Source organism: Crocuta crocuta, unplaced genomic scaffold (assembly GCF_008692635.1).
Source record: "Crocuta crocuta isolate KB4526 unplaced genomic scaffold, BGI_CrCroc_1.0 scaffold48, whole genome shotgun sequence".
NCBI lineage: Eukaryota > Metazoa > Chordata > Mammalia > Carnivora > Hyaenidae > Crocuta > Crocuta crocuta.
In genome coordinates, this window is record NW_027533089.1 from 5442006 (window position 1) to 5467546 (window position 25541).

Sequence of the window (25541 nt, forward strand, 5' to 3'; positions counted from 1 at the left end):
CTGGAAGTTCCACTAAAGTTTCTGTCAGTCTCATTATACTGTTTGTAGTGTCTACTAGTTCCACTCATTGTGCTTTGTTTCTTCATATGTTTATTTATTTTTTTACTTTGCTGATTTTTTTTTTGGAAGATTTATCTGTGGAAATTCTGTGAGGACTGCAATGAATGCATTTTCTTTACAAGCAATTTATATTTGCTATGTTTTCGGAGGACATGAAAATGGGATCCAGTGTTCACCTGGTTTAGCAAATGCCTTTAAGATGATTCCACTTATTTTTCTGTCTTATTGCCATGTCATGTTCAGCCCTTGGACATGACAGGTCATAAATACATTCATGATCACTTTTTAAAAATACTTTACCTGTAATTCTAACTTTTTAAATCTATCTTAGATAACTATTTCTCAGTACATACGGAAAAGTACAGTAATTAAAGATCTAATGGGTAGTCTAGATCAGTTGAAACAGATTTTTATTAACATATACTTAAACAGTAATTGGGAAGCTATAGGAAGAAAGAAACCTTTGAAAAATAAGACAAAAAGATTTGCCATATCAGATCTTGAAACTCCCTATGTGTCATCTATAATCAACGTGTAGGGTTGGTACAGGAATAGATTTCTGGAAAGTCTATAAGAGAACCAGTTAAATATGATAACATAATATGTAATGAAGAGTGCATTTCAATTCAGTGGAAAATGATGGGTTCTTTGAAAAATGGTTCAGGTATAATTTTGAATTTACTTTTAGAACTCTTCATTAATCCATATAACATAAACCTTAAATGGACTAACTTTTAAATGTTAAAAAAATAAAAATAATTTGGAATCTATAAATTATGTGAGAACAAATTTTACTACACACATTTTAAGAGAAAAATTAACCAAATTTGAAACCAGGTGAATTTTCTTTTTTAGTAACATGCATTAACTTCTCTGTTATTAAAAAGTTCTATGGTATTTAAATGAGAATAATAGCCCAACCCAGTGTACAGATGGGCAAAAGGTCATGAACATTACAAAGAGGTAGTGCAAATGATTAATAACCATATTAGAGATGTTTTACTTCTATATTAGTAAGAAATATGTAAATCAGAGGATGAGACACCACTTTCTCTCATCAGATTATTGAAGTTGAAAAGCTTAATAACCTCTGAGCACCCAGGTGGCTCAGTCACTTGAGTAACTTTTTTTTTTCTTCTAATGTTTATTCATTTGTAAGAGACAGAGAGACCGAGCATGAGTGGAGGAGGGGCAAAGAGAGAGGGAGACACAAAATCTGAAGCAGACTCCAGAGTCTGAACTGTTAGCACAGGGACCGACACAGGGCTTGAGCCCATTAACTATGATGTCATAACCTAAGCCAAAGTCAGACACTTAATTGATTGAGCCACCCAGGCGCCCCAAGTAACTAACTCTTAATTTCAGTTCAGGTCATGATCCCAGGGTCATGTGATCGAGCCCTACATTGGTCTCTGTGCTGAGTGTGGAGCCTGCTTTTGGGATTCTCTCTCTCCTTTTCTCCCTTTTCCTTGCTCACATGCACATGCTTGCTCACTCTCTCTCTCTCTAAAATAAAAAAAAAAAGGTTTAATAACTTCCTATTCTGTTCAGCTGGAAGGAAACAAGAAGATTCATGCAGTAGAAATATGTTTCTAAATTACAAATATATATGCCATTGTGACAACAATGCTTTATTATGTACTCTTCCTAGAGAAATAAAAGTACCACAATGTAATGGCATATGTACAGTCTATTTTATAGCAATTGTGGCATCATTTGAGGTAGCAAAAACTTGAGACTATAGTGCCTATCATTATGAAAATTACTAAGTCTCTATTATTTATTACATATTATATATCATTTACTATATTTTATATTCATTTTGTGGATTGTTATGAGGCTATTCTTAAAATATGTTATTATATTTATTGACATAGAAGGGTATCTCTTTTAAGTTAAAAAAGTAAGTTTCATATTAATATGAATAGCATAGTATATTTAGAAAAAAATTAAATTATAAACAAAACATAGGATAGACAGATATAATTAAAACTTTAGTTTCTTCAGTTAAGTTTGAAGGAGAGGTGAAGAGAAGTTACTAACTTTTTTTTACAAATATCCACATTATTTTATTTCCACATGAGTATGTATATTTTTAAATAAAAATAATAAAGTAGGGGCACCTAGGTGGCTCAGTCATTAAGTGTGTGACTCTTGATTTTGGTTGAGTCCATGACCTCATAGTTAAGAGATCAAGCCCCGTGTCAAGAACTTGTAATGGAGCCTGCCTATGATTTTCTCTCTCTCTGACTTTCTCTGTGACCCTCCTCCTCTTCTCTCTCTCTCAAAAAATAATAATAAAAATTATTAGTAAAATAAAATATAATAAATTTGAGAGGATACAGAGTAACATGTGACAGGCCCTATTCTAAGTTTTTTTATTTTAGTATGAACAGAGAAAGATCCAGACTTTTTTTTCATCTAAATAAGTAATAATTCCAGATTTCTTTAATAATATATTCTCCCACTGTTGAAATGCCACATTTATCATATATTTAATTCCATATTTATTTAGGTATGTTTTCAAACTCTCTGTCTTAGCAATCTATCTTTGACAGGACCAAGGTATTTTAATTATTATACTGAGTAATATACCTTATCATTAACTAAAGCCCTTTCCCTGACATTACACTTACTTTCAGAATATCCTAACTTTTCTCTGCATATAAAATTAATTTTATAAAATAAAAAAGCTCTAAAAAATAATTATTGAACATTATGTTCAGAGTATAATAAAATATTAATTTAAAATTATTAATGTAAATGTATGCCCATTTTGGCTCATTCATTTATCAGTTGATATAACATTAACTGAATATTCCAGTATTCAGTCTTTAATTTTAATATATAACTTCCCAATATTGAATCTGGCAAATGATAGGATACTGAATTTACTCGTGTTAAAAGACTAGAATATTATTTTTTAAAATGTCCCATCTTCTTTATTGTGCTGAAAAAGATAAATGGATGTTACACTGTCTATTGAATCATTAATGCTTATGCAAAATCTATCTTGTTTCTGTTTTGTAATATCTGTCTTTGAACCTTTAAATGGTTACATTTTTACTCTCAGTCACAGCTAATACAATGTGTAATAGTAACTCCTTTCCTTTGTATTTGTTTCAAAAGATGAACATTTATTTCTGAAAAACCTTCCGTAACTCAAAGCACTGTTAAGTCAAGTCAATCTGTTATAAAATGTAAATGATATAAAATGTGAAAGTAGTATCAGTATAAATGAGAAAAGACTTCCATTATACAACTTAAGCCAATTTTATATGAAACAAGTTTTACCACATTGTTTGCATTTGTATGTTATGTATGGACACATTTAAACATAAGCCTCTGTAAATAATTTTTAAACTTAAATTATTTTAAAAGTAGAACAGTGATTATCTAGTCGTATGTATGTATATGTAAATTAATTGATTATCTAGTCTTATATATGTATATGTAAATTAAACTGGCATCACAACTTTTTTCTTTAGTATAATCAAGACTATGGAAAATCTGTGTGAACACATAAGATACTAGTTAGAATAATTTTTAATATTTAATAGGTCAAAATCAATGTAACAGAATCTAGACCAATCGAATTTTAATCTACCTTGCTATCTCATTGTATAGAAAAGAAATTTGAAACCCAGCAAAGCTAAGTGATTTATCCCAGAATCCCTGACAACTTGATAGAATAACTGAATTTTCCTTATTTTCCCCCAGTGTGTTTTTGTCTGTATCACACTACACTATCTATATAAATAAAGTATGTATATTGAGTCATTGTTAAAATGTAAAGTATATTTGCAAATGACATATCTGATAAAAGGGCATTATACAAAATCTGTAAAGAACTTATCAAACTCAACACACCAAAACCTAATAATCCAGTTAAGAAATGGGCAGGAAACATGAATAGACATTTTCCCAGAGAAGACGTATTGATGGCTAACAGACACATGGAAAGATGTTTAGTATCAGGAAAATCCTGATACTAAATCAAAACTGACAGTGAAATATATCTCACACCTGTCAGAATGGCTAAAATTAACAACACAGGAAACAACAGATGTTGGTGAGGATGCAGTTGGTAAGAATGCAAACTCGTACAGCCACTCTGGAAAAAAGCATCGGAAGTTCCTCAAAAAGTTAAAAATAGAACTACCCTATTACCCAGCAATTGTTCTACTAGGTATTTACTCAAAAGATACAAAAATGGTAATTCAAAGGGATATATGCACTGTGATGTTAGTCATAGCATTATCAACAATCGCCAAATTATGGAAACAGCCAAAATGTCCATTGACTGATGAATGGGAAAAGAAGGTGTGGTTTATATATACAGTGGAATATTATTCAACCATAAAAAAGAATGAAATTTTGTGTTTTGCAGCAATGTGGATGGAGCTAGAGTATATTATACTAAGAGAAATAAATCAAAGAAAGACAAATACCATATCTTTACCTCATGTGAAATTTAATAAATGAAACAGATGAACATAGGGAGAAGAAAAGAGGCAAACCATAAAACAGACTCTTAACTGTAGACAACAAACTGAGGGTTGCTGGAGGGGAGGCGGGCAGGGGCTAGGCTAAATGGGTGATGGGTATTAAGGAGGGCACTTGTGATGAGTACTGGGTATTATATGTAAGTGATTAATCACTAAATTCTACTCCTGAAACTGATATTACACTATATGTTAACTAACTACAATTTAAGTAAAAAATTGAAACAAGCAAAAAATGAATAAAATCAAAATTTAAAATAAAGTATATGAAATATAAATATAAAACATAGAGGATATTATATTTATATAATACATGTAAGTAACATATTTCTATCATGATAGTTTANAAAACTAGTTTTAATTTTGACAGTAGTAATGGGTTTAAATTAATAGACTTGGAATAGAGACTTTTCTGGTAAATTTATTTGTACCAATTATACAGCTGGTTTTATGAGCCACAGTATAATAATACAGACTGCAATACCCGGTCAATTAAGAAATCTCATATTCCTGTCAGTGAATAATCTCACTCACAAAATAATCTGACTTAATTTTGTTTCAAAAAAAAAGAAGATAGTGTGAAATTAGAGTCTGTTTCTAATATCGTAAATAATGAAATTTTGTCTTTATAAGTAATTATACATATAATGTTCTACAACAATCAGTGAATTTGTTGTTTTAAATCTTGTCTTGGATAAGATTATTTGGAGTGAGATAATTTGAGCTTTTTCTCACCTTCAATTTGTGATTTTCCTATTGCACATGTTTGTTATTCAGAATATACAGACACTCTTTTCTTTATGGCACTTGGCTTTATTGTGCATCACAGATATTGTGTTCTTTTACAGATTGAAATTTTGTGAGAACACTGCACTGAACAAGTATGTTGGCACCATTTTCCAACATTTGTTCACTTCATGTCTCTGTCATATTTTGTAATTCTCACAATATTTCAAACCTTTTCATTATTATATTTTTTATGGTGATCTGTGATCAGTTATCACTGGAATGGTTAACATTTATTAGCATTGAAGTTTTTTTTTTACATTAAGGTATGTGCATTGTTGTTTTAGACAGCACTTTTCCATTTAATAAACTATGGTATATAGTATAGGCACAACCTTTATATGCACTGGGAAAACAGAAAATTCATTTGATTCACTTTATTGTGAGGTATTTGCATTCTTGCAGTTATTTGGAACAGAACCTGCAATATCCCTGAGGTATGCCTGTAAATTTATTTAAACTTTCCTAGCAATTTGATTGACTTGAATCTCTTTTGTTTTTTTAAAATAACAATTTATTTTTTAAAACAAAGAAAGAGACAACAAAACCTTCCACAGATTTTCTCTGTGTTGCCAAATATTAGTAAGCAGTAACATTTTAAATCAAGATGGAGTAATTCTCAATTGTATTTTCTGAGTAGCCAGTTAACATGTATGATGTAACTTTGTTTATAGTATAACATCTTTCAGAAGAGGAAGATCTATGAAGTAAAATGATACAACCAGATACTAAATTTCTACTTCAAACTCCTAGACATCCAATGCCCCTTTAGTATACAATGTGTGTATGTTTTTAACCTGTACAAGTAAAAAGAATCATATTTAAGCTATAATTCTGGTTACCTTTGAAAATATATACAGTCTAGTTGGGTTGTAAGGAAAATAAATCTCAGTGGGGTGCTATAACATATAATTAGAGAAAAACATTTTATATTGTATAGTAGTCCCCCACCCCTTATCATCAGTTTCACTTTCCATGGTTTTAGTTATCCATGGTTATCCACTGTTGGGAAGAATATGTTCCTCCTGATAAATTTCTTACAAAATGTATTGCACATTTTATTATTTTCTCTGGATAAAGTGGGTTTTTAAATTTCTTTTTTTTTATTTTTTTTAATGTTTTATTTATTTCTAGGAGAGAGAGAGAGACAGCGTGAGCAGGGGAGGGTCAGAGAGAGAGGGAGTCACAGACTGAAACAGGCTCCAGGCTCTGAGCTGGCAGTCAGCACAGGGCCCGACGCGGGGCTTGAACCCATGAACCGCGAGATCATGACCTAAGCGAAAGTCAGACGCTTAACCGACTAAGCCACCCAGGCGCCCCATGGGTTTTTAAATTTCTATAGCAGATATTTGCATTATGTACTTTAAGTTGGAAACCCCCAAACTGCAAAGCATTTTGTTTAAAATTTTATAGAAATGTTTTTTATATTAAAATATAAATGGTAATCAATTGAATTTCTGGTCTTATATTCAACTACCTGCTTATAGGCAAGGAATATAGATTAGAGACCATCTTAGACCTCAAGAAAATTTTAAAAATTAACAAAAGATATATGTCAGAAAATATATAACTACTGTAAATGTATATTAACAAATGCAATGATCAAAAATGTGTAGTACAAAGAACAGTCTGGCGTTGTGCTTCTAGTGGGAACATGGATGAAATATTAATAACACTTTTTAAAGAAATTATCATTTGAACAATGATAGAAAGTATGAAAAGGATAGGTTTTTGGTATAGATGAAAAATTTTATTTAATTCAATGGGAGCAATCTAGAGGCAACAATACTGATTCTTTATGTATATCTAGTGCTTACCAAGAGTGTCATGTAGTAGATGTTCAAAAAATACTTGATGATGGAATACTTCTATACATATACAATAAATTTTCTTAACTAGCTCATGGGGAAAGTTAATAACATTTCAAGTCAGCTAAACAGATAAAAGTGGATATGGTCCAGAAAATAGAAGTAGAAGTGATATTTTTACATTTCTATAAGGTATATAAAGAATCCTCCCTCCATTTATATTCATTCATGCCATTTCTTTTTATAGATTAATATATTGATGACAGTGTTTCTTTGCTTAGTTTTTACTTTTTTCTTGCTGTCTTTCTTATTCTATTTCCTAGCATAAGTTTTCTTTAATAAACTTTAAACTCTTAAACTCTTAAGATTAACATTTTAAGAAACCTTTTTAGCTAGATCTGTTACATAATGCACTAGGCATGCTCTCTGTGTAAATTAAAAAGAATGCTTAGTGTAAATATGATTAATTAAGAAGGAATTATGATCTGCATTTTTCAAGTAATGAAACTGAGGTTAAGAGATACTACATTTTCCTCCCAGTATGATATAAGTAGGATTTAAATCCAGAGTGCATGGCTCCAAAGCCTACATGTGCACCTGTGTGCATGTTCACATGTATTTTCTAGGTTAGCATCTCAGAATCAGATAAAAAAAATATATTCTACAAGAATAATTCTTTCCTGGGGAGCCTGGATGGCTCAGTCAGTTAAGCGTCCAACTTCGGCTCAGGTCATGATCTCATAACTCGTGGATTCTAGCCCTGCATCAGGCTCTGTGCTGTCAGCTCAGAGCCTAGAGTCTGCTTCAGATTCTGTGTCTCCCTCTCTCTCTGTTCCTCCCCTGCTCATACTCTCTCTCTGTCTCTCAAAAATAAATAAACATTTAAAAAGTTTTTTAAAAATTTTAAAAAAGAATAATTCTTTCCTTACACGTTCAGTTTACCTATGATGAAAGTTCATTCATAGTTCTAAAGTCTAATCATAGTATGCAAAACTTTTCTAAAATTTAGTATGCCTGAGATGTGAAGGTAGGGTTTTCAGGACCTATTCTGTCCACATTTGTCCCCAAAGAGGGTGAGTATTGTGAGTGCAGGATTTTTGTGTGTTCTGTTAATAATAGGTTCCCCTCTCCTTTGCCAAGTGTGTGAAGACCCAGGGGTTGGTTACTAAGAGATGGTGGCAACTTGATCACTGTGCCTATACTTTCTGTATGTGCTATTAGGAACATTTTGTATTAAATTAGTGTACATTAGCACACTTACTATTAGACAGCTCAATCTAGACATATAAGTAATATTAATTCACCCTTCTCACACATGCAAACTTATTGAAGTTTCCCAACTAGTTTTTAAATACAACAGATTGGAGTTTATCTTGGAAGGGTGCTTCCATCTGTGAAAACTCTCATTGGAAAAAGCAAGAACACTTTAAAATAAATCCACCAGCTGTTTTGATAATGTTTTTATGATATAAAGGCCCAAATATGATAGGACTCTTGGTTAAATTTATTATAACATATGAGACGATTGCTGGCTTGTGAGTTTCTCATGTTTCCTGATAATGACTTTAATTTTTTTTAATGTTTTATTTATATCTGAGAAAGAAGGAGAGACAGCATGAGCAGGGGAGGGTCAGAGAGAGAGACACACACAGAATCTGAAGCAGGCTCCAGGCTCTGAGCTGGCTGTCAGCACAGAGCCCAACGCGGGGCTCGAACCCATGAACCGTGAGATCATGACCTGAGCCTAAGTCAGATGCTTAACCGACTGAGCCACCCAGGCACCCCTTGATAATGACTTTAAAATCATTAAATTGTAGAGAGATGACGCAAATGCAATTTCAAGCTATAACTGTAAAATAAAAAGCAAAGAATAAAACTTAAGTTGTCTTAAAATTAACACACATGAAAACAGCACATATGTATCTTTTAACAAGCTTTAAAAACTCCAATGAGTAATAGAAAATTCAACACCTACATAATATGAGTAAGTTAATGGACTAGAGAACACTTAACGCCTATTCTTTTGTGTTGACATAAACACAACAAAATGTCAAAAATCATTTGTGTTTTCGACCGTTGCTTAAACAAGGAGTAAGAGTCCTCATGTTTTATACAGAAAACAAATCTGCACAAAAGATCAGATATTTAATTTTTATCCCTCCTAACATAACACTGTACATTTTTCTTACACAATTGGAGACTAAAATGCTTGTGAATCATCGAGCAACCTGAAGAAACCAGTTGAAGGGATTGTGTATTTTCTGGAAGGAGACTGTTTAGGTATCTTTAAAGTGCCCTTCTAAATTTAAATTTTATAGCCTTTGCTTTTAGAAAAGTTTAAGAGCTCACAGATAGGAATCAAACCTCTTTAGAAAGGGAACTGAAGAAATCTTCCCACTTTCTATAAGGGAAAAAAATTGATACTGATCTTGAGTTCTCGATGGTAAGGATTGAGGAAGTGTTCCCTTTCTAACAGTTTTCTGAATGACTTTGACTCAGAGAACCCAGCTTCCTACACAGTAGAGTTCTCTACCATTTCTTCAAAGTTATTTGTGAGAGGTAGAGTGCAAAGGTGACTTCTCAATCATTGCTTGCTATTGGCTCAGCCTGTTTTTAAAACCCTGTTTGTGTATTCCGTGATACATGCCAGTGCCTTTGTTTTTTTAGGTATTATGTTTTCTTCTTCACTTTCCCTATTTTTCCACTGCCTCTCTGAAAGTTTTCACAGCATCTATACAATATCTTCCCAATTATTCCTTTAATACCAGCACCCTTCTATTAAAAAGCTTCAATGAAATACTAAACCCTTAGGTTGGACATCAAAATTTTCCATAATTTGGTCCAAATACATTCAAAATATATCTTCTAATCAACATTTTACATACGAGTCAATGAACAGTAGCCAGTTTTCCAAGCCATTATGCCAAGACATATTCTGAACTTTTAAAATTATTCACTCACATCAGTCCAGCATAGCTTGTATGCCACTCCCTCTCACCTTTAAGTCCTGTCACTTCAGAATCACTTTGATTGCCGCCTTCTTAAAGCAGATTCTAAACCTCATCCTGACGTGACTTTCCACTCTGCTACCAAAACATCTTGATGTCATGGAACATATATTTGCCTTTTCTTCTCTCTCTCTCTCTCTCTCTCTCTTCCAAATCCCGTTGTGCTGATTATTTAAGAAATATTCAGTAATTCTTAGTATTTCTTAAATGTCATAGTCTCCTACAGTTTTATTTTGGTGTAAGAGCTATACTTGAAATCATAATATTGTTGAAGAAATATTAGACAGTTTTATTGTCAGTGATAGGCTGTGATAGATCAAGCCCCGTACTTTGACAACTATAGCAGATCATGAGCCATAAGTGTAATTTTTTAAAAAATATTTTTTAATGTTTATTTTATTTTTGAGAGACAGAGAAGGAGTGGGGCAAGGGCAGGGAGATGGAGACACAGAATCTGAAGCAAGCTCCAGGCTCTGAGCTGTTAGCTCAGAGCCCAACACGGGTCTCAAACTCACTAATTGTGAGATCATGACCAGAGCTGAAGCCAGATGCTTAACCAACTGAGCCACCCAGGTGCCCTCATAAGTGTAATTTTAAATGTTTTATTTGTTGTGCTTTTTTCAAACATATCTTTTTTTTCTTCTTGGATCATCATTTTACATGCAGTCTTAAAATTAAATCTGAGGATCATAAGATAATCAGTATTGTTGTGGAGAACACTTAGTCCTTTAATTACGTTCTGTTCTTCCTGTGTCCTCTCCTCCAGTGCCCTTTAAAGTAATCTACAATTGACATTTTTTTCTTGTGATAGTGTTTTTATATTATTAGGACACTCTAATTATGCAATAGGATTTTTTTTTTAGAACTTTTTTTTTTTTTTTTTATTTCTAGGAGAGAGAGAGACAGCGTGAGCAGGGGAGGGTCAGAGAGAGAGGGAGTCACAGACTGAAACAGGCTCCAGGCTCCGAGCTGCCAGTCAGCACAGAGCCCGACGCGGGGCCCGAACCCACGAACCGCGAGATCATGACCTAAGCGAAAGTCGGACGCTTAACCGACTAAGCCACCCAGGCGCCCCAAAGGATTTTTTAAGACAGTCAGTCTTTAGAGCTTTTCAAACTCCACACCCAAAAAACTAACAATCCAATTAAAAAATGGGCAGAAGATATGAATAGACATTTTTAGAAAGAAGACATACAGATGACTGACACATGAAAAGATTCTCAATATCATTCATCATCAGGAAAATATAAATCAAACCTACAATGACATACCACCTCACAACTGTCAGAATGGCTAAGAGATGTGGAGAAAGGGGAACCCTCTTAGACTGTTGTTGAGAATGCAAAGTGCTGCAGCCACTCTGGAAAACAGTGTGGAGGTTTCTCAAAAAGTTAAAAATAGAACTACTCTATAACGGAGCTATTGCACTACTAGGTAATTATCCAAAGGATACAAAAATGGTAATTCAAAAGAATACACGCACCCCATTGCTTATAAACAGCATTATCAACAATAGTCAAATTACGGGAAGAGCCCAAATGTCCATTGGCCAAGGAATGGAGAAAGAAAGTGTGGTTTATATAGGCAGTGGAATATTATTCAGCCATTAAAAAGAATGAAACCTTGCCATTTGCATGATGTAGATGGAGCTAGAGTGTGTTATGCTAAGCGAAATAGTCAGAGAAAGACAAATACTGTATCATTTCACTCAGATGTAGAATTTAAGAGGCAAACATATGAACAGAGGGAGACAGGAAAAGAGTGTCAAATCAAAAAACAGACTTAACTGTAAAGAACAAACTGATGGTTACTGGAGGGGTGGGAGTTGGGAAGATGGGTTAAATAGGTGGTGGATATTAAGGAGGACACTTGTGATGGGCACAGGGTATTATATGTAAGTGATGATTCACTAAATTCTGTACCTGAAACTAATATTACTGCATGTTAACTAACTGGAATTTAAATGAAAACTTGGAGGAGAAAAATAAATAAATAAGAACTACAAATGAACACCAAAAAATACAATTAATCCAATTAAAAATGGGCAGAAATGATGAAGAGACATTTCTCCAGATGGTGGACAAACAAATGAAAAGATGCTCAACATCACTCATCATCAGGGAAATACAAGTCAAAAGTATAATGAGATATAACCCCACTCCTGTTAGAATGACTAAAATCAGAAACTCAAAGAAACAAATGTTGATGAGGATGTGTAGAAAAAGGAACCTTTGTGCACTGTTGATGGGAATGCAAACTGGTGGAGCCACTGTGGAAGTATGGAGTATTGAGGTTCCTCGGAAAATTAAAAATAGAACTATTGGTTGATCCATGGGGTGCCTCACTGGCTCAGTTGGTTAAGCATCCGATTTTGACTTAGGCCATGATCTCATGGTTCATGAGTTCTAGCCCTGCATCAGGCTCTGTGCTGACAGCTCAGAGCCTGGAGCCTGCTTCAGATTCTGTGTCTCCCTCTTTTTCTGTTCCTCCTCTGCTCATGCTCTGTCTCTGTTTCTCTCAAAAATAAATAAACATGAAAAATTATTTTAAAAAACCCTATCATTTGTTCCAGTAATCACAGTACTGGGTATTTACCCAAAGAATACTAAAACACTAGTTCAAGGGGATATATATACCCCTATATTTATTGCAGCATTATATATAATAGCCAAATTATTGAAGCAGCCCAACTGTCCATCAACAGATGAACATTTGGTAGACACACACACACAGGAATATTATTCAACCATAAAAAGTAATGAAATCTTGCCATTTGCAATGGATGGATCTAGAGAGTATAATGCTAAGCGAAATAAGCCAGTTAGAGAAAGACAATTGCTATATAATTACACTTGTATGTGTAATTTAAGAAAGTAAACAAATGAACAAAGAAAAAAAGACATAAAAAATAGAGTCTCACTATAGAGAACAAACAGATGGCTATCAGAAGGGAGATGGGGAGGCATGGGTGAAATAGGTGAAGGGAAACGAGAGTACACTTATCTTGATGAACATTGAGTAATATCTGAAATCGTTGAATCACTAAATTGTATACCTGAAACTAATATAACTTTGTTAACTATACTGGAATTAAAATTAAAAATAATAACAAATCTCAAGGGTGCCTGGCTGGGTCAGTCAGAGGAATGTGTGACTCTTGATCTCAGGGTCATGAGATTGAGTCCTGCATTGGATGCAGAGATTGCTTAAAAATATAAACTTTAAAAAAGAGTTCAGACATCTTAACTTTTACATTTGTATGCAGTAGAAATGCAGATTTTTTCTGTTCTATATAAAAGATAATATCAAGAGTTACATTTTATTGCTCTCCAGGATACTGCCCAGTTTTGTATCTAATCTAGCAATTTTATTGAAGTATTTCTCTATTAAATACCCAATATAATTTCCAGTCATATAAGTGTATTTTTAAAAGTATCACACCTCTATTGAGATAAAATTCATATCTCATACAATTTGCCAATGTAAAGTGTACTATTATTCAATGATGGTGAGTATATGTTCAGAAAAGTAACTATCACCTCAGTCAAATTGAGCATATTTTTGTAAAGATCCCAAATATGCCAGCAGATATTTTCCAGTTTTACTCAGATCTCCAGCTGTAGGCAACTACCAGTCTGCCTTCTGTTTCTTTAGTTTTTCCTACTCTGGACATTTCCTATAAATGAAAACATAATTTGTGATCTTTAGTAAATGGCTTCTTTCACTTAACATAATGTTTCTAAGGTTCAGCTATATTTTAGAAGATATCATTACTTCGTATCTTTTAATTTCTAAATAAGATCTGATTATATGGATATATCACATTTTTTAGCCCTTCATTTGTTGTGGGTGTTTAGGTTTCCACATTTTAGGTATTAGGAATAACACTTTTGAACATTAATGTAGGAAATATTATACGGACAGATGTAAATTTTCCTGGGTGTACATCAAAGAGTACAATTGCTGAATCGTATGGTAACTCTGTTTTCAATCTTGCAAGGGACTGCCAAACTATTTTGCAAAGCAGAGACACTATTTTTCAATCCCGTCAAAAACCATGATTGTTGAAATTTCACCATATCCTTGTCAACATTTTTTATTGTATGTTTTTTTGACTGTAGCCATCCAAATAAGTACTAAGTGGTATCTCATTATTTTGACTAGCATTTCTCTTAAAGACAGTGATGTGTAGCAACAATTCTTGTGCTTATAGGCCATTTGTTACTTCTGGAGAATTATTTATAATAAAACATTCTTTTTTTAACCATTGTTTGTTAATTGATTGTCTTTTATTAGTTATAAATGTTCTTTATATAGTCTAGATGAACATTTCTTATCATGTGATTTTTTTCCTGTTCTGTGGGTTGCCTTTTAACTTTCTTGGTGGTGTTCTTTGTAGTATAAAAGTTTTAAATTCTGATGAAATGCATTTTATATATTCTTTTTTTTTTTTTGCATGTGCTTTTGTTGTCATATCTAAAAATAATGGCCTAATCCAAGGTCTTAGAGATTTATCAACTTCATCCTTTTGCATATTGATATTCAGTTATCACATCACTTGTTGAGGAGAATATTCTTTCTCTATGGAACTTTCTTGGAACTCTTGTCAAAAAATCAGTTGTACATAAATATTAAGGCTCTATCTAGATTATCAATTCTGTTGTGTTTGTTTGTATGTGTACTATTACAACAGTGCCACAATATCTTTATTACCACAGCTTCATAATAAGTTTTAAAAATCAGGAAATGCGATCCTTCCAACTTTGTTCATAACTTTCCAGGCTGTTTTGCCTATTCTGGTTCCCTTGGATTTTCATACGAATTTGAGAGTCAATCTGCCAATTTTTGCAAAGAAATCTGCTAGGATTTTGACAAGGATTGCACTGAAGCTGTAGACCAATTTGGGAAGTATCATTATCCTAATAATAAGCCTGTTAGTTCATAATCATGGGTCATGGGCTGTCTTTCCATTAATTTAGGTCTTCTTTAGTTTTTTTTCATCATTGTTCTATTTTCAGAACATATGTTCCACACATTTTTGGCAAATAAAGTCTAATTTGTATTTTGATTCTCTTATTAAATAGAATTATTTTCTTGATTTCATTTTTGTCATTGTTTTATACATTGTGTGTAGAAATGCAATTGAGTGTTGCATATTGGTCTTATGTCCTATAAACTGGTAATAGTCATTATTAGTGCTGTATTAGGGTTCTCCTTGGAAATGAAATGTATATATATATACACATATGTATACATATGTGTATATATGTGTATACATACGTGTATATATACATATATATACATATTCTTGCTCATGTCCACTCAGTTGAGTGACAATTAGGGAGGATAGTCTACTTTATGGAATTCACCAATTTAAATATCCTAATCTCCTAATCTCATATGGAAATGCCTTCACAGACACACCCCAAAATAATGTTTAATGTTGGCATTCCATAACAAAGTCAGGTTGATACAAAATTAAGCATTACATTGCTAATAATTTTTAGTGGATTTTAGGATTTTCTGTATACATGATCACTTCATCTACAAGTAGAAATAGTTTTAATTCTTACTTTCCAGTATGAATTGCTTTTACTTCTTTTACTTGCCAAATTATTTGATAAAACCTCTAGTACTGTGCTGGATAGAAGCACATCCTTGTATTTTTCCTAATCCTAAGAAAGCATTCAGTTTTCACCATAAAGATGTTAGCTATGGTTATTAAATGGATGTCTTTTATTCACCTCTAAAGTGAATTAGTGGCTTGTTCTTTCTGGTCTGTTACGAGTTTTTATCATGATGGGTATTGGATTTTGTCAAATGCTTTTTCTGCATTTTTTCAGATGATTGTGTGATTTTTGTCTTTTATTCTGTTGATGCACTGTATTATATTAGTTGATTTGGGAGATGATAAACCAACCCTGCATTCCTGAGATAAAATTGTAAATTGAGCATTTAAGCTCAGTCAGCCTCAAATGCTCCTAGAATCACCTTCATTATCTTAATGATTCCTTATTTCTTAATGAGTCAAGTAAAATCTTTGGTACATATTACTTCTGTATGTGTAAGTGTATCCTGTGTTAACTTTTGAAAATTATACTTTAGTGGGATAGTGTTTTACTATTGGCCTCTATCAGTGACACCAGCAAAGACTTTCACAAAGACAGTGTTAAATATGACCAAATTGGAAGAAGAAACAGATTAATTTCTTGAGTTAAGACAAAAAGACTTTTACCTCATAATAACTTTTCACTGAATTGATGGAAAGATAACAACTAAGGGAAATATTTTAAAAAATCATCTAGTAAATTATAAAGCATACTTAATGAGCTAGCTACATGCCCTTCAATTTATACTGAAAACAGCTTTTTGTGTTTCACATCAAGATGCATACTATTTCTGAAAAATAATACTGAAACTAAATTTTATAATCTATTTAAAGTAATCACCAGTATTCTTTAATATTAGAGTGTATCTTGTGTATCTTGGTCCTTTAGGTGTATGTGGTCATATATATGGCTTTGAATCCTGGCTCTGCCACATACTATGTACTATGACCCTTTGGAACATTATTTACCCTTCCTGCCCCGGTTTCCTTATTTATAATTTGAATTTGATAACACATTTTTATATGTATTCAGAAAAAACTGTATTGAAGAACAATTCTTATGTGTTAGACATTGCTGTTGGTTGCTAAGGAGACACACTGAATAAGACAAATATTGTTAAACTACCATGAACACTATTAAAACCATGCATTAATATCTATTTTTGAATGTTTTATTTAGTTATGGAATGTCAGTTTGGTTCTTTTAAAGAGATCACAGTATTCTGGTTATATTTTTACTTGTGTCTTCTATTTTGTTTCTTCTTTGATTTTTCATCAAGATTAATGTGAAGCCTTTTTCGGCAAACTCCAATTTCTGTATCAGATGTGTGGCTCTGCATGATTGATTTATTTTTACACTGATATCAGGCATTTAATCCTGTCTCATCTATGCTTAGAAATTTTTGATTGAGTGCTGGACATCTCTTATAAGATGAATGATGATAAAGATTAAATAAAGACCTGGCAACTTCTGGCTGGTATTGTACTGAGGAGTCAAGAAATACTTAAGGTTATTCTTTGTTGTTTATCATCATCAGTATTCTGTAGTCTCTAGGAATTTATATTTATGATCAAGGTTAGACATGAAAGCAATGTGTGTGTTTTATAAGACCTTCAAAAATATTTTAAACAAATCAAAAGGAGAAATAAATAAATTAGCTCCATGCAATAAAGTGAATGCTACCATCTCTTCTTTAAAACATATGCTTACAGTAGTTTTATATTTACAGAAAAGTTGTCAAGATAGTACAAAGAATTCCCATATAGACCTGCCCATTATCTTCTCTGTTATTAATATCTGACATTAGGATAGTACATTTAACAATTCATGAAACATTATTACTAATGTCTGAATGTCTTCAGATTTCCTTAGTTTTTACCTAGTGCCTTCTTGGGGGGAGGGGATCCAGGACCCTGTCCAGAGCACATATGACAGTTAATTGTCATGTTTCTTTGGAGTTATTTTGAGTTTTATATTTTCTTAAAGTTATCCTTATTTTTGACATATTTGAAAGTTTTGAGGAATACTGGTGAGGCCCAATTCTTACTTTTGAGTAGAGAAGTAAATACTTGCAAAATATTTAATTATTCATTCTTTCTAAATAATGATATAGTTGTACAATTTATGAACAGTTGGGTTCTAAAAACTCTTGATAAAATGAGTACAGTTCTGACTTATTCTATAATAGTTCAATGTCTATAAAGGAGTAATGAAAGATGAACATGTCAAAGTCTGGTCCAGGAGTGCCTGTATAATGAGTTTTATTTGCATCTTTGGTTAATGGTATGTAATTGAAGGATGATAATCAATACGGAATGTCGTAATACAGAGTCTGGACAAGCCAGACAAGGTTCTTAGATGCTTTTAATTTAGTTAAATGGAGGATGACCTTTTTGTTTATTTTTTTTTAAGTTTTAAGATTTAGGTTTTAAGTTTGTTCAACCTACCTAACTTACCTTTTTTAAACATAAAAAGAATAATTCTTATCAGAGTATGGCTGGGTGCCTTAAAAAAGAAAACTATTTATAGAACATTTATTTATTTTTAAAATATGGTTATTTACTTATTTTGAGGGGAGAGAGAAGAGACAGGTGGGGGTGATGGAGAGATTGGAAGAGAATCTCTGCACCTTAAGAGCTCCCCCTCATGCCCCACAGGATGCAGTCTCATGAATTGTAAGATCATGACGTGAACCAAGTTGAGCCTGATGCTTAACTGACTGAGACACCTAAGTGCCCCTAAGCATTTATATTTTAAATTTCAGTTTCCCAAAATTGATTAATTTTACATTTATTAATACACCATACATTGGATACTCCTGTATGTTAGGTGCTCTGCTAGTGATTACTTGATATGTCCTCATGGTATACAGTATTGGAACCTCTGTATCTTATACATGTCTTAATCTTCACTTCCATTGTCTAATAAAAATTAGGTCACATTTCCAAGGTGTTTAAGGTACATCGTTAAATAATAAAATTTTATTTATTTATTTGTTTGTTTATCTATCTATCGATTTATTTATTTAGAACTATTATGGAGCTGCTAAGATGATTTTTTCTGACAACCCACTTGGTCTGACCTGTGGAATGGTATGCCCAACCTCTGATCTTTGTGTTGGTGGATGCAATTTATATGCCACCGAAGAGGGACCAATTAATATTGGTGGATTGCAGCAGTTTGCCACTGAGGTATGTAAGTTGTGCATATTGTTTTTTCACCCACCCCTAAAGCACAAAAGTCTTCCGGTAACTTTAATCCTTGGTGCTTTGTTGATGTCAATATTTTTAATGTGATACACAGCCAAAGTGTGTGTTTATGCCATAAAAATATTGTTATTCAACAATGACTACATAAATTAAATTTCATACAATCATATGTCAAATTAATTGTAATCCCAGAAGGTTATTAAAATGCTCTGACTGAAAGTTCTATAAATTAAGAGAATCTGAAACCAAAATTTATTCATTAACTTTACTTTGGAATGTGGCAGGGAGACCCCATTATAAAAAGGCTATTTTGCCTGATTCTTTTTTCCTGAAACTCTCTTTAATCTTTATAGCTTGAAATAATATGTCACTATTTTGTGATTTTTTTTTTAAGTCATTGAGGTTAGGGAATTTTCGAATCCCCTGACACTGAATAATAATATTTAAAATTAAATTTTATAGACTTTTAGAATAGAAGCAGGTGTGTTATTTGAATACAAATTTATAGGGAAATAAAATGAAAGCATTTTTTCACTATCACATTAGTTTGAGTCATAGCTTTCCCTTTTATGAATCCTTTGTAAATGACTGATTCTTTGGGATACCTTATGGTTTCTGGCGTGTTCTGTTTCGAGTCAACTACCAGGCCATTTTCCATGTATCATTTAAATGATCGGCTTACATCAAGGTTATAGTAAGATTAAGATTATATAATCCCTATAGCCCATTAGCTAGAAGGCTAAATTCACTGCCTGCCAGCACTAGATTTTTAGTTAATGACTTCCCTATCTGGTTTTGTCAACTTCAACACAACATATTTTCTCCTTTTTGGACCCTTCCTATAATAACTTTCCAGCTTAAGTCTCACTTTGCTTTTAGTAATAAATCAAGGTTACTCCTTCTCTGCTTTCTGACAAGTTAATTCTAATCAAGGGCTCTTGGAAATGAGAGAGTAGAAACAATTTGTTGTTTGTGAGTTGTTGCAATAAATTATTGGACTTAATTTCTTTTTTTTTTTTCTTTTTTTTTTTTTTTTACAAATATTTTATTGTCAAATTAGTTTCCACATAACACCCAGTGCTCATCCCCAGTACTTAATTTCTTTTCTTACNGAATAAATTTTTTGTCTTAATTTCTTTTTTTTTTTCTTTTTTTTTTTTTTTTACAAATAGTTTATTGTCAAATTAGTTTCCACATAACACCCAGTGCTCATCCCCAGTACTTAATTTCTTTTCTTACCAAATTCAAAATTGCATTAGCCTTATCTGACCAGTGTCTGGTATGATCTTTACGACTGGAGAAAATCCTTAGTTGATGGAGAAGATTAACTTGAATTCTTCCACATCTTTCTTTGAGGACTCATTGTTTCTTCATTATAACAAGGCAAGCTTGGAAGGATGTAGTAAGTGAAAGGTCACACAATATGTATATGACCTAACACTGCATTTCAAAACAAAATGAGTTAAAATAATATGGTTACTTTGGTGGTGACCTAGATAATAGAGAGACAGCATTTCTCTGAGAACTCTCACTTGTTGTTTTCAATTGAGGTATAATTGAAATACATTATTATAACAGTTTCAGGTGTACAACATAGTGATTCAACATTTGTATACATTGTGAAATGATAATTATGGTAAATCTAGTACCATCTGTCACTATATAAAGTTAACGCAGTATTATTGACTATATTCCCCATGCTATACATCACATCCCATGACTTAAATATTTTATAACTGGAAGTTTGTACTTCTTGATCCCCTTCACCTATCCCTTGCTCTTAGCACCAGTTTGCTCTGTATCTGTAAGTCTAAGTTTTGTTCTGTTTGTTTTGTTTTGTTTTAGATTCCATGTGTAAGTGAAATCATGTGGTATATATCTTTCTCCATCTGACTTATTTAACTTGGCATAATACTCTCAGTATCCATCCATCTTGTAACAAATGACAAGAGTTCATTCTTTTATATGCCAGTAATATTCCATGTATATACATGTTATGGTTTCTTTATCCACTAATGTGTTGATGGACATGTAGGTTGTTTCCATATCTTGGCTGTTATAAGTAATAATGCAATGCACATAAGGGACATATCTATTTGAATTAGTAATTGACTTTTCTTTTGATAGTACCTAATAGAATTGTCTGATCACATGGTAGCTCTGTTTCTAGATTTTTGACAATCCCCTATATTTTTCATAAAGGTTGCACCAATTTATATTCCCACTAACAGTGCACACATCCTTGTCAACATGTGTTATTTTTTTCTCTTTTTGATAATGGCCTTTCTGACACGTTTAAGGTGATATCTCATTGTGGTTTGATTTTCATTTCATTGATGATTAGTGATGCTGAACATCTTTTCATATGCCTGTTGGCCATCTGCATTGTTTTTTGTTTTTTGTTTGGAAAAATTTGTAGATTCAGATCCTCTGCATATTTTTTGTATTGTTTAAAAAGCTTATTTATTTATTTTAAGAGAGAGAGTGAGCATGAGCAGGGAAGAGGCAGAGAGAGAGAGAGAGAGAGAGAGGGAGGGAGAGCATCACAAGCAGGCTCTGTGCTGACAGTGCTGACAGTTCGACATGGGTCTTGAACTCACGAACTGTTAGATCATGACCTTGGCTGAAACCAAGAGTTGGATGCTTAACTGACTGAGCCACCCAGGCCCTCCTGCTTTTTTTTCTTTTTTTTTTTTTAATTGGATTGTTTGGGGGTTTTTTGTTGTTGTTATGTAATTCAGTGTGTATGCTTTATATATTTTGGATATTAATACTTTATCGGATATATGATTTACAAAATCTTCTCCCATTCAGTAGATTGTCTTTTCATTTTGTTTTTTTTTCATTTTGATTTTTTCATTTTTTTGGTTGTTGATTTTTTTTTTTTTTTTTTTTTGTNTTTTTTTTTGCTGTGCAGAAGTTTTTTAGTTTGATGTAGTGCCTCTTGCTCATTCATTGATTCTATTTTTGCTTTTGTTTTCTTTGTCTTTGGATACAGATCTAAAAAAAAGAAACCATTAAGATCAATGTCAAGGCGTTTGCAACCTATGTTTTCTTGTAGTATTTTTATGATTTTGGGTCTTATATTCAATTATTTAACCTATTTTGAGTTTACTTTTTGTGTATGGTATAAGAAAGTGGTCCACTTTCATTCTATTGCATGTAACTGTACAGTTTTTCCAACACATTTTATTGACAAGGCTGTATGTGGTTTTATTTTGGGGTTCTCCATCCGACAGATGTGTCTGTTTTTATGCCAATACCATTTTGTTTAGATTACTATAGCTTTGTAGTATAGTACAAATCCCTGAAATCAGGGAGTGTGATACCTCCAGCTTTGTACTTATTCTTCAAGCTTGTTTTGGCTATTAGGGGTCTTTTGTGGTTTTGTATTAATTTCAGAATTATGTATTCTAGTTTTGTGAAAAATACCACTGGAGTCTTAATAAAGGTTGCATTGAATGTCTAGATTGCTTTGGGTAATATCAGCATTTTAACAATACTCATTCTTTCAAAGCATGAACATGAAAATCTTTCTGTTTGTGTCTTCAGTTCGTTTCATTAATGTCTTATAATTTTCAATGTACAGGTGTTTCCCCTCTTTTGTTAAATTTAGTTTTAGGTATTTTATTCTTTTTGATAGGTTTTGAATGGGTTTGTTTTCTTCATTTCTCTTTCTGATAATTTGTTATTAGTGAATATAAACAACATATTTTTTACATTAATTTTATATCCTGCAACTTTACTGGATTCATTTATTAGTTCCAATGGTTTCTTGTTAGAATCTTTAGGGTTTTCTATATATAGTATTGTGTCTTCTGCAGATAGTAAATGTTGTGCTTTTTTCTTCCCAGTCTGGATGCTTTTTGGTTCTCTTTCTTGCCTGATTTCTGTGGATAGGATTTCCAATACTATGTTAGATAAAAGTGGGAAGAGTGAACATTCTTGTCTGTTCCTGGTGTTAGAGGAAAAGCTTTCAGCTTTACACCATTCAGTATGATGTTAGCTGTGGGCTTGTCAGGGAGACCTTTAATATGTTGAGGTACATTTCTTCTACATGCACCTTTTTTTTGAGAATTTTTATCACAGATAGACAGGGAACCTTATCAAATACTTTGCATTTATTGAGATAATCATATGATTTTAATCTTTCATTTTGTTAATGTGTATCTCATCAATGTGGATGTTGAACAATCCTTGCATTTGTGAGATAAATCCCATTTGATCATGATGCATGATCTTTTTAATGTATAGTTGAATTCAATTTGCCAATATTTTGTTAAGGATATTTGCATCTGTGTTCATCATAGGTATCAGCCTGTAATATTTTCTCTGTGTGTGTCCTTGTGTGGTTCAGGTAACAGGGTAATGGTCCCCTCCTAAAATGAATTTGGAAGACTTTCCTTCTCTTCAGGTTTTGTAGAAGAGTTTCAGAATGATATGTATCAAAGATTTCAATGTTTGGTAGAATTAACCAGTGAAGCCATCTGGTCCTGGACTTTCGTTTATGGGGAGGTTTCAGTGTCCTTAGCAGTAAATGGTCTGTTCAGATTTTCTATTTTTACATGATTCAGTGTTAGAAAAGTATGAGTCTCTGTTAATTTATCCATTTCTTCTAGCTTGTCCATTTTGTTGGCATACAGTTGTTCAGAGTAGTCTTAATGATCTTATGCTATTTCTATGGTATCAGTTGAAGCTTCTCTTTTATTCCTGACTCATTTATTTGAGTTCCCTCTCTTTTCTTTGGTGAGTCTAGATAAAGATTTGTCAATTTTGTTCATCTTTTCAAAAAATCAGATCTTAGTTTCACTAATATTTTTCTATTGCCTTTTTTGTCTCTATTTCATTTATTTCCATTATGATATTTAGTATTTTCTTACAGAACTTCTAATAACTTTGGGTTTTTTATGACGTTATTTTTGTAATTTCTTTACGAATGATATTAAACTGCCTACTAGAGTTTCTTGTTTTTCTTGTTTCTTGAGGTAGCCCTGTATTGCCATGAACTCCAGTCTTAGAACCACTTTTAAGGCATTTCATAAATTTTGGTATGTCATATTTCTGTTTTCATTTGCTCTGGGTATTTTTTTATTCCTCCACTGCTTTTTCTATGACCCAGTAGTTGTAGAGTATCATGTTATTTAATTTCTATCTGTTTCTATTTTTTCCAGTTTTCTTCTTGTAATTGATTTCTATTTTCATAGTATTATGGTTCAAAAAGATGCTTGATATGATTTTAGTCTTATTTAATTTATTGAGACTTGTATTGTGGCCTAACATGATGTATCCTGGAGAATGTCCCATGTACATTTGACAAAAATGTGTATTTTGCTGCTTTTGGATGGAATGCTTTGTATACATCTATTAAGTTCATTTGACCTAATATGTCATTTAAGACCAATATTTCCTTACTGTTTTTTTTTTCTATTTAATTGATCTATCTAATGATGTAAGTGGGTGTTAAAGTACCCGATTATTTTATTGCCTTAGATTTCTTCCTTTAGGACTGTCAGTGCTTGCTTTATGTATTTTGGTGCTCTATGTTTGGTGCATATATATTTATAAATGTTATATCCTTTTAATGAGTTGACTCCTTTATTATTGGGTAGTGCCCCTCTTTTGTCCCTCTTTGTCTTTGTTCTAATGTTTCTTTTCTTTCTTTCTTTCTTTCTTTCTTTTTTTTTTGATATGACTATAGGTAAACCAGCTTTCTTTTTATTTACATTTTCGGAATATCTTTTTTTAAGTTTATGTATTTATTTTTGAGAGAGAGAGAGAGAATGCAAGTGGGGGAGGAACAGAGAGAGAGGGAGAGAGAGAATCCCAAGCAGGCTCTGCACTGAGAATGATGAGAGTATGGAGCTTGATGTGGGGCTTGAAGATATGAACTGTGAGATCATAACCTGAGCCTAAATCAAGAGTCATACATTTAACAGACTGAGCCACTCAGGTGCCCCCATGCAATATCTTTTCTTTTTATTACTTCACTTACAATCTGTGTCCTTACTTCTGAAGTGAATCTCTGATAGGCAGTATAAAGATGCATCTTATTTTGACCCATTCATCTACTCTATGTCTTTTGATTGGAAAAATTGATCTACTTACATTTAAAGTAATTATGATAGGTATGTAGTCACTGCTACTGATTTATTGCTTTGTTCAAGTTGTTTAAGTATTCCCTCTCTGTGTCTCTTTTCTACTCTTTTTCTCTTCATTTGTGATTTGTTGACTTCCTTTAATGTTAAATTTAGATTGTTTCCTCATTTTCTTTGGTGTATTTACTCTGTGCTTTTGATTTATGGTTATTTTAAGGTACACATGTATCATCCTATGTATATTACAATTATTTTATGTTGTAGAAAAGTAAGTTTAAACGCATTTTAAACTCTATCTTTTTACTCTCCTCAGCAGATTTTATGTTGTAATGTCACATTTTAATCTTTTTATTTTGTGTATTAGCTATTATTTTTTTAAAAATTTTAGTACTTTAGCTATATAAGTGATCGTTCCACCCACTACCTTTAATATATTTACCTTTTCCAGTCAGATTTTTACT

The 25541-nt window shown here is 32.5% G+C and overlaps 1 protein-coding gene across 2 annotated transcripts in view; it reads left to right on the forward strand.

Moving 5' to 3' along the window:
• The window catches only part of DPYD (dihydropyrimidine dehydrogenase), an 805636-nt gene that overhangs the window by 193475 nt on the left and 586620 nt on the right, over nucleotides 1–25541 (forward strand). For both annotated transcript variants that reach the window (XM_077746119.1, XM_077746120.1), the window contains exon 5: nucleotides 18806–18967. In XM_077746119.1, the coding sequence (XP_077602245.1) occupies nucleotides 18806–18967 (162 nt within the window). The remainder of the gene's footprint in view (nucleotides 1–18805; nucleotides 18968–25541) is intronic.